The 10,626-nt window shown below is 38.1% G+C and overlaps 1 protein-coding gene across 1 annotated transcript; it reads right to left on the reverse strand.

Moving 5' to 3' along the window:
* Window positions 1-737: 737 nt before the first annotated feature.
* Window positions 738-3,362, reverse strand: LOC141811853 (uncharacterized). The gene is made up of 4 exons (XM_074699921.1): window positions 2,415-3,362; window positions 1,899-2,144; window positions 1,743-1,834; window positions 738-1,626 (listed from the first exon to the last, which is right to left on the reverse strand). Exons 1-4 carry the CDS (start codon window positions 3,360-3,362, stop codon window positions 738-740), a joined length of 2,175 nt encoding a protein of 724 aa, XP_074556022.1.
* Between the last annotated feature and the right edge of the window lie 7,264 nt (window positions 3,363-10,626).

Raw genomic sequence — 10,626 nt, forward strand, 5'->3', positions numbered from 1 at the left:
CATCTTATAGCTATGCGGGACAAAATGTGTGGAGTTTGTTTTTATCGGCCATCCCATGGCTTCAACTTAAATCAATGGATATATCTTTCCCTCTTTGGTCCTTGCATTTAGAGGTAAGAGATTAACTTTGATACCATGCTAAAGCTCAATTCCAACACAGCATATGAAAACAACTAGATGAAGACCTTTGGGATGCATAATAAACCTTAGAAAATGTAGGACTTAAGGGGTGTGGTTGCTACCTCCGATCTATCTAACTTTAGCATGAAGAACTAAAATCAAAACTATGCTAAAGTTTAAGAGGAAGTTCAATCTAACTTAGAATACTTAAATAGGGACCTTGAGCAAGTTGCTTTCTTTTTTATCCAACTTGTTGTTGAACTTTATAGGCTCTTGGTAGGTTTTATTATTGATTTGGTTAAGTCATTTTATGCCCATGAGGTTTCACACAACTATGATAAGGTATCGATTGAAAAGGTTCTATATTCTAATCGTTAATATGGAATATTTGAATGCAACACAATTCTAAATAAATAAAAGAAAATTATCTCAACTTTTATACAATTCATCTTTTCCTTCTTCCAACAAAACCCTTGTGCAAGAGATCAGATGCAAACCCTTGTGTAATTAGACCATATTATCGAGCAATGGAATTTCGCCGCGTATACCGATACCACAAAACCAACAAAAAAAACACGGCCGTCATATGCTTCATCATTCCGGCGGCCGCCGATCTGTCATCCCTTCCGCCTCGGTCGCCCTCCGCTCCCCGACGCAGGTTGGGGCAGTGCCGGGGTCGGGCCCGTGCCGCTGAGCGCTACCGCGGCCGACTCAACGTGGGTGAGGAGGTACTCGTAGATCTTCTTCCGCAGTCGCTCCACCGTCTCCGACGGCACGCCGGTGGGACCCTCGCCTTCCTCCGCGTCCTCTTCCAACTCGGCGTCTCCCTCCTTCCTCTGTTGGCCGATCGCCTCCAGCCAGTCGTTCACCTTCTTGAGCTGCGGCAGCATGGCGGCCACCTGCGCCCGATCGGACGGCCCCAGGGCAGCCGCGTCCGCGTCGAGGAACCTCTCCGCGAACGCCAGGAACCATGACTGCGCATCCTCCTTCAGTGCTCGCGCCAACTCCACCCCCTCTTCCAGCCCTCTGCCGCGCTCCCATTCTGGCAGCAGCGACGGTGGCGCCAGCCCCCGCGTCTTCCCATTGCTCGACGGCGCCGCGGACAACCTGGATTTCGACTGGAGCGAGGCCTTGGAGGTCGCAGCCGCCGCTGCTGGGGAAGTCTTCGATGCAACCTGGAGTACGACAGACGTCGCCGTCGCAGAAGAGGCCGCGTAGGGGTTCTTGCGGTTGTAGAGAGAGAAGGGGGAGAGCTCAGTGGCGAGGCCGGCGTCGACCCAGGAGGCGGCGCGGCGGCGGTTGCTGGCGGAGATTTTTAGTGCTTCTTCTGGAACTGGGCCAGCGGCTGCGTCCGACGAGGTTCCGGCTACGAATTGAGACCTGAACTTGGAGAGAGAGTACGCAACGCCGGCGGCACGCGATAGGGAGGAATCGAAGGCAAAAAACTGCTCCACGGCCGGCTGCGGATTTTCTTCCTTGGCACTGCCACTGAGCTCCGCGTACATGCTGCATGCGCAGTAAAGCCCAGTAAGCAGCACTCTGATTAACTTATAGTTTATCGTTGTCAATCTCCCTCGATTCACCTTTCATGAGTAAGAAATGCACAGTTTAAATTCATTTACCTCAAGCAACGGATCAAGCTCTCTGCGACAGAAGCTTCTTGCAAAACCTCTACAGCAGCCTGTTGCGCTGCATCCCTATACTTGAAGAGCTCCTGAGATTTACAATGATTCATGTCCCATGACCACTTAGGAGCTACTATAAAATGTTTAGCATACCTTCCCCAGTTTTGCTAAAGACGATGGAAGTGACTGCCATGGAACACCACCATCTGTCCACTTTCTTTTAGTTGTTTCGACCTTCACCAAGTTACCAAGACTTGGGCTGTTAACAGGATTATGTTTAGTTGTTTTACCAGAATCCTCTGCAGCACCATTAGCAATCAGCTTCTTTGCAGGAGTTTGAATCTTGCTATCCTCCTTCGGTAAAGATTTCTCCTTTTTTGATGATTTCTGTCCAGGGGTCTGTGAATCAGAAAATTAATGCTAAGTGACCAAAATGAAGAATAGTCATTATAAATTTGCAGAAACAAAACTAGTGTGTTATATATTGACAGGCACAGTGGCTATCTGATCAGCGCAAGAACATAAATATTTGCAATGAAAGCATAAACTCTGATATCAAAGTAGCTATTTACATGCCATTGAGCATTGAAATCATAGTTATAGTGAATGGCAGCTGCTCAAGGTACACAAATGAGGAATAACTTAGATTGAGTTAGATATTGAACTCACAGAAGCACTTCTAAGTTTGGATTTTGTTGTAGCTTTGGAATTTTTCGAGGTTGAACTATCTCTGACCTTCGTGTCCAGATTCTCTTCCCAGTTCTTTCTTAAAGTTTTTGATCCTAATTCAATGGTTGGAGCCAAATTTGCCAGGAAATTTGCAGAGGCAGACTTCCTGCCAGCAGATGTTACTTTCAACATCGAAGCTGCCTTCTCCAACGGACTCACTCTTGAAGATGATGCCGGCTTCTCTACTCCTTTAGCTTTTGCATGCTTCTTAATCTCGCTAGAGAATTTCTCAAAAGATGCAGGCAAAGAATAGACACTACTCGGAGATGAAGGTATAAACCTTGAGTTGATTGATCTTGATCGCTGATTCGTGCCCTTCTTGTCCAATTTGCCATTGACTGGTAGTTTCAAGAGCAGAGACGTAGACTTAGTAAGCGAAATCCTTCTTCTTTCTGCTTCCTGTGTGTTAACAGTTGACTTGGATGTCACCAATTTTCCCTTTTCATTCTCTGTAGATGTGTTGCTGCTGTTCTTTGAGTCGTCGGGTGGCTTCAGTTTGTCCATGGCAAGAAAACAGAGAGAACTGGTGGCAGCAAGATCCTCAGGGTTCCCAACACAGGGGTGACGACCAGGGAGAGGCCTCACACCCTTAAGAATGGGAACCGGAGAGCCTGCCTCAAGGCGATCGACATGAATGAATTGACCAAGTTGGATCTTATCGCTTAAGATAAGGTCATTATGCTCATCGGGCAGGGAAACAAATGTTGCATGGGAAGAATCAGAGACCTTGAGATAAAACCCTTGGTTGGCGAAGAGATCACTTCCAGAAAGAGCAGGCACAATACTCACAACTTGGAGAAGGGATGAACGGTGCTCTCCGGCAATCTTCACATCAGTATTCATATGCTGCAGGAGCTTGATCAGGACGCCCGGGACTAACGATGCCATTTACAGCAACCCTAAAGCTCATTGCTCTGCAAAAACTGCAAGAAAATATTCTTAGATCGATGATGCGAACTCGCAGGTTAATATTCCAAAACCAAAGGAATCACCAAAGGCAATAATATTTAACAAACACCAAGTACCATTCTTTCAACTTATGGATTCTTCGACTTACAAATCATAGAAGAAGAACTAGAGATTTTACGTTCAAGGAATGAATCGCCTTTTCCAGACCGTCGCTGCTCGGATCGGATCGATCCACCAAATCTGATCCTCGCGATCAGGGAAACACTTTTGTCGGCATTTCACTGCTCGATCAGCAAAAGGGGGGTAAATGACAGACCTCGGTAGGACCTCCGGTGGAGATCTCGCATGCGCGCCGGGAACCCACTTCCAAGGCACTAAGCAGAACCGATCGATCTCTAGAAATTTTCCACCGAGAAGACTGAACAAGAGCCGAACTCAGGGTCAGCGCGAATCCCTCGCGGCACAGCAGTCGAAAGCTGAGAGGAAGAAGGATCTTTTAGAACCCGACATTGCTGCTGTCCTCCATCCGTTATCGTACTGAGGAGAAGCCACCGAGAAGGAGAAGCAGAGAGAGAGAGAGAAACAGAAAGAGAGAGAGGAGAGAGAAAGCTTAGGAATGTGGAATGGCAACTCTCTGTGCCACTCTTGCCTGTCAGGGAATTGGCAGGTCTGCAATGAATCAGAGGAAGAGCCTTTTATTCTCAATTTTTTTATTATAAAAATGGATAAAAATTAAGAGAATGTCTGTTTTTAAATTATTAAAATAATTTAACCTAATAATTACCACGTTCGACCGGAGGCGCACACAGGATTTATGAATGAAACAAAGGCACTTCTTTAATTATATACACTTTTTTCACTTATTTTACCCCTAAATTAAAATAAAAATATATTTTTTTCATTTGTTTGAATCAATCTAAATTGAACTGAAAGAATAAAGATAAATAAATATAATTAATTATTTTCATTGATAATCTTAAAAAATTATGATTTATATCAAATTAATATGTTCGTTTTGAATAATCTCTTTAATTTATTTATAATTTTTAAAAAAATTTTAAATTTGACTAAAAGTTATTAATAGTCATAAAAAAACTTAATTTTATTCTAAATTTATATCATTATACTAAATGTGATCCTCTAGATTTATTTATATTTATATCATAATAAAAAATAAAAAATTACAAAAGAACTTAATACAAAAGAAAAAAAGTTAAAAAAATTATTTTTTTAGTTTTCGATTTTGTTAATATCTAATTACAAGAAGAAAAAAAGAAAAGTGAAAAAAAAAACTAACAAAAAAATAGAAAATACAAAATAACATAAAATTTTAATTAGTTCATAAAGTTTAAAAAAACCTGAGATTCATATCAAATTAATATTGCTCATTTTGAATGACTCTTTAATTTATTTATAATTATTTTAAAAAAAATTAAACTTTTTAAATTCATCAATTTTAACTAAATGACATATCCTAAAGAGCTAAATTTTATTTTAAATTCACGTCATTTCACCTGTTCCCCTAAATTTATCTATATTTTTAATTTTAATTTTAAACCTTAAAAAAATAATAATAATAAATAACAACTTAAAAATGTTATTTAAAATTATTTTGATAGCTAATTATAAGATAAAGAAGAGAAAATAAAACAAAATTAAAAAGGAAACAAGAAAATAAAAAAAAATAACTTAGAGCTACTTTGGTGAAAACAGTTTTAGAAGCGGAGAGATATAGTCCAATAGGTTCCTTTCAATTTTTTAAGTTTCATCATACTCAAAAACTTTTAACTCGTGATCCCTATCAATTGGAAAAAATATTATTAAAAAAATTATTTATTTTTAACTTTTAACACAATATCAGATTTAGAGATAAACACCTCTAATTTATTCTAAGCCAATATCAATAGTTTCCTTGCATTTTGGATTCTCCTGATCTTATTCATGCTAAAATTTTAAGTTTTCAAAAATATTTAAGTCATGAATTTTGATGGATCTAGATAAGTCTGATTTGACCTAAATCAAATCTAATATGTTACTTTTACTCCCCTGAATCTCACTATGACTAAAAACTTTTGACCATCTAAATGTCTAAAAAAATTAGTCAAAAAAATCAACCTTCTTTATTTTTTTGACACAGTATCATATCTAAACATAGACACATCACACATCTGATTTACTTTAATACAATATTAATAGTTTTCTTACACTCTCCTAATAATGTTTATGCTAAAGTTTTAAATTTTCAAAAATATTTTAGTCATCAATGAGGTTAAATCAAAATTCATTGATAGACCTACGTAAGTTAAATTTAGTCCAAATCTTATCTGATATGTTCCTTCCACTTTTCTAAACCTAACCATATTAAAAAACTCTTAACTCGTGACCCTTATCGGTTTGGAAAAATTGTTTTAAAAAATTAGTCTTTTTTATTTTTGATACAATGTCATATCCCAAACTAGACACCTCTGATTCACTCTACGACAACACCAATAATTTTTTTTTGTACTGTTTTGATCTTATTCATGCTAAAATTTCAAGATTCTAGAAGCACTTAAACCATTAATGAAGTTTGATCAAAACATATGGATCGATCTAGACAAGTCAAATTCAGTCCAAACTTGATTTAATAGGTTCCTTTCACTCTCTTAAGTCTCACAGTGTCTTAAAAACTATTGATTCATAGTCCATATCAATTTAAAGAAATTGTTTAAAAAATTCAACTTTCTTTAACTTTGATACAATATCATATGTGAATCTAGATATCTCTATAGGACCAAAAATAGCAATAGAGAAGGAGGTGAATATTGTTTATTAAAAATTATTCTTTTCTTTTACAAAACCAAGTCAGAGATACAATGGAAAGATAAATATGAAAGACTCGGGTAGTTACTTGGTTCACAGTCCAACGACTATTATTACAAGGCCTACAATCCCTTAGACCGTATCCGATTGGACAATTCACTAAAGTTCTCCTCTTCGAAAACTTTCGAAGAAGGAGCAAAATTTATTTAAGGATAAAGAGTGTAGTAACACACTACTACCTCTTTGAATTAAAATGCTAGAAAAGACTTTTACCAACAATAAAGAAAGAATGTAGGTTGTTGGTGAGCCTCATAGCGTAGGAAATCTTGCACAAGTAGGGCAGTAGGAAAGATGGATAGGTCATTCAGAATTGATGATGAGCTTCGGATCTTGAGACTTCTTTTATAGGTGACATTCGGTCGAGTGATCAGTCGACTATTCCTTTTCAGTCGACTAAATCATCCAAGCAACTCAACCTTAAGTTGCCTTGTGTGCTTTGATCTGATCATTCCTGTCATATCTGCTTATTCAATCGATTGATCCTTCTGATCGATCGATTGATCTCCGAAATTTCCTTTGTTGCTCGATTCGATCTCATCCGATCTGATATTTCCAAATGGGTTCAGTCAATTGAACCTATTTATTAGTCAATTGAACGTCATTTTCCTTCTTTACTTATTTCGGCTAGATCTGTAGTTATATGTCTAGTTCAGTTGATTGAACGTTCAGTCGCCTGTTGTTCAGTCGACTGAACTGATCGATCAACTGAACGACCTTTCAGTCAATCCCAATTTATTGACCTGCAAAATCGGGTTAGTATAACAAGAATAGTAATCATGCAAAACAAAGTAAGAACAGTTATACATGCATGATTTATTCTGACAGTTAGACTGTCTAGTCTCGACTTAGAACTCCAAGTTAGTTTCTTAGTCAGACTATCGCCTAAGTATTTTATCCTAATTAGGACACGTCTATTATGGGTCAATATGACCGGGTCAAGAAGGTCAAGATGCGGCCTAACTCGATGGCACGTCAGATGGCACATCAGACCAGAAACATGCTCTCAAAGACGACTAGATAGGTCCTACGCTTCAGCTTGGCAACCTTGACCTAGTACTCAGCTAGGTCGGGCATGTTGGGTTGCAACGGTGCAAACATAGTCCCACATCTAAAACACATGGGAAAGATCATGGGTTTAAAAGGATGGAAAGTATCTCCATTGGCATGAGGCCTTTTGGGGGAGAGCCCAAGAACAAAACCATGAGGGCTTAGGCCCAAAGTGGACAATATCATGCCATTGTGGAGATGTGGACATTCTTTAGACCCAACAATTGGTATCAGAGCGAGGTTGCTCTTCACCGGACTAACCACCGGATGAGCCATGATCCAAATCTAACCATGTGGGGACCCTCAGAAAAAACAAAGGAAGTAGGAGAGGCTCGGACCATGAGGGACATGGCAGCCGGACCATGAGGGACATGGCAGCCGGACCATGAGAAATGGCAGCCGGACCATGAGAAATGGTAGCGGAGTTTCCAGTGGTCCTTTGTTTGAGGGGGGGGGATTGTTGGGTTGCAATGGTGCAAACATAGTCCCACATCTAAAACACATGGGAAAGATCATGGGTTTAAAAGGATGAAAAGTATCTCCATTGGCATGAGACCTTTTGGGGAGAGCCCAAGAACAAAACCATGAGGGCTTAGGCCCAAAGTGGACAATATCATGTCATTGTGGAGATGTGGACATTCTTTAGACCCAACAGGGCAGACGATCCCAAATCAGGAAATTGTCCCGGTCAGGGCCCAATAACTATTCAACATACGACTCAGCTTAAAATTACACCAGCTCGAGCTTCCACACCTGACTCGGCGTTAGGCTTTATGCCCCAGCTCGGCCACCCCTCAACTTAGTATATTGCTCAACTCGAGAACCCAAGCTCAGCGCAGAAGACTGCTCAGGTAGGGGTCAAACACCCGACTCGGCGTTGGGCTTACCTCGAGATCTCACACCCGACCTCTCTCAAGGTTTGATTCTCGTCACTCCCGACTCGGATTCGGGCTCCCTCTACCGACCCTGCCCCACTCCCTTAGTGCCTTGCTTAAACTCCCAGCCAGCTTTGTTCTAATCATTTCTATTAAGTGATTGGGTAGGCTACCACCAGAAGGACACAGACGATCATGTGATAGGATAGTTAACCTACTCCTCCATTAATGAGGCATGATAGCGCAGTATGAATACCGTATTAAGATGAATGACATGACTTTTTGCTACTGCAGCGGTGATGAGATATTCTCCTTAATTAGATGAGATACTTCCTCTGACAGAATCTTCAGTCAAGGATATTCTCCTTAATTAAGACAAAATAGGTTTTCCTTATTCTCTCACTGCCCTCTATATAACTCCCGCTCTTTTCAGATACAGGTACACATGAACATCACATACACTTAATTAATATCCTTTACTAGTTTTGCTTCCTCCTCCTTTTTCAGATCAATGACTGACTTGAGCATCGGAACGATTAAGCCAGACTCCGTCCTCACTTTCTTCTTATTCTTGCAACCTTTTGGAGCTCGTTAGGACCATGGAGTCTGTCGTTTTCCTTTCTTCTTCCTCAACGGTCAACTTGCTAGCTAGGTGGTGGGTGACACGCCTGAAAGGCAATCTCAACAAGAACAACGTCAATCAAGTAGTAATATAAAACACTATACTTCAATTGATCAAATATATTGGTCCGATCAACCGTGCACGATCGACCAAAAACCTAGCTTCGATCACGCTTGTTTGGAGTTCACTCTTTTAAGACTTCTCATTAGGATTTTCCTTTTGTTTGGAGTTTATTCCTCCAAGACTTCTCATTATGAATTTCCTTTTTCTTGAAGTTTACTCATCCAAGACTTCTCACTACCTAAGATTCACTCTTTTACAATTTTTCCTCTTGCCAAGTTTTTAGTCACCATTGACCTACTTGAACTTTGCCCTTTGTCAGCCATCCAGTCAACCTTGACTTGATCGAACTTTGTAAAGTCGTTTGGTTAACCTTGACTTGACTAGACTTCTCTCTTAACTAGGTCAACTTTGATCAAACTCCATTACACGTATTATTAAATAAACATCAAAATCTTAGAGGTCTTCTTGCACCAACAATCTTTAATTCACTTTAAGATATCACCAATATCTTTCTTAAACTTCTTTAATCTAGTACATGCTAAAATTTCGGAATCATTTAAACCATCAATAAATTCTTATCAAAACTCATCGATAAGAGTCAAAAGTAATGAATGTTGACTTTTAAAAAATAATTTCTCGAAATTGGTAGGGGTCATGAGTCAAAAGTTTTTGGATATGATGCACCTTAGGGAAGTGGAAGAAACCTATTAGATTTGATACTATTGGTATTGTACTAGAGTGCAAGAAAACTATTGATGTTGTACTAGAGTGAATGAGAAGTGTTTAGGTTTAGATATGATATTGTGTCAAAAATAATGAAAATTAATTTATTTTGTGAATTATTTATAATCTAGACCGATGAAGATTATCAGCCAAGAGTTTTGGGACATGATGAAAGTCAGGTGGGTAGAATGCTATTAAATTTGATTTAGACTAAACTTGACTAATTAGATCCATCCATGAATTTTGATCAAAATTGATGATTTAAATATTTTTAGAATCCTAAAATTTTAGCATAAACAAAATTAGAAGAGTACGAAAAAAAATTATTAGTGCTATCCTAAAGTAATAAGATGTTTCAATCAAGTTAGAACAATTTTAAATTCTTACCAAGTTACTAAAGATTATTTTGGTATGATAATATCATATGTGTGATAATTTTGATCGATTTAAATAAAAGAAATCAATCAGTTTATTATAACATATGATAGCAGTTAACAATATTAGAATAAGAGTATTTTAGGGATAAAAGATATGATTGAATATTATTTTAATATATTTTTTTAAAAAAAGATGACATACTTTTGATGACAATGATAATAAAGGATGACATTTTTCATTTTTTCCATGTGAAAGTTATATCTTTTTTTTTCTGAATGTAACATACACTTTGAAAATTTAGCATTAGTTTTTATATAAAAAATTGATATGATATTAATATCATATCAACTCGATAACAAATTTTTAATGCGTACAACACTTTAATATAATTGATGAATATTTTTAATTAAATTTTTGATAAAATAGTATATTAAATCAGTAATTAATTACATGCTAAAGACGATTATTGGTGGCGATTTCAATTGAGTCTACCTTATTCTTCTTTTTAGGCGAGAGTTTAATAGAGAGGACAACTCATTACTTCCCATAATGCAACAATTATATTTGATTAGTATTTTTTTATTGGTTTAATAATGATTGACATTAAGTGAGTGACAATTAATGATTAAGGATGGAGGTTGAGGTTCGGTTGTTTAATTATTTAATTTGATTT

This window comes from Curcuma longa, chromosome 17 (genome assembly GCF_044706935.1).
Source record: "Curcuma longa cultivar G26 ecotype Majalengka, Jawa Barat chromosome 17, ITB_CL_G26_1.1, whole genome shotgun sequence".
NCBI lineage: Eukaryota > Viridiplantae > Streptophyta > Magnoliopsida > Zingiberales > Zingiberaceae > Curcuma > Curcuma longa.

Bases quoted from the DNA above. Each gene is read 5' to 3' on its own strand.
- LOC141811853 (XM_074699921.1), bottom strand. From the start codon at position 3,362: ATGGCATCGTTAGTCCCGGGCGTCCTGATCAAGCTCCTGCAGCATATG. The intron at 2,145-2,414 runs GTGAGTTCAATA...TCTGATTCACAG, and splicing joins CCAAACTTAGAAGTGCTTCT to ACCCCTGGACAGAAATCATC. The intron at 1,627-1,742 runs GTAAATGAATTT...CTGCGCATGCAG, and splicing joins AGCTTGATCCGTTGCTTGAG to CATGTACGCGGAGCTCAGTG.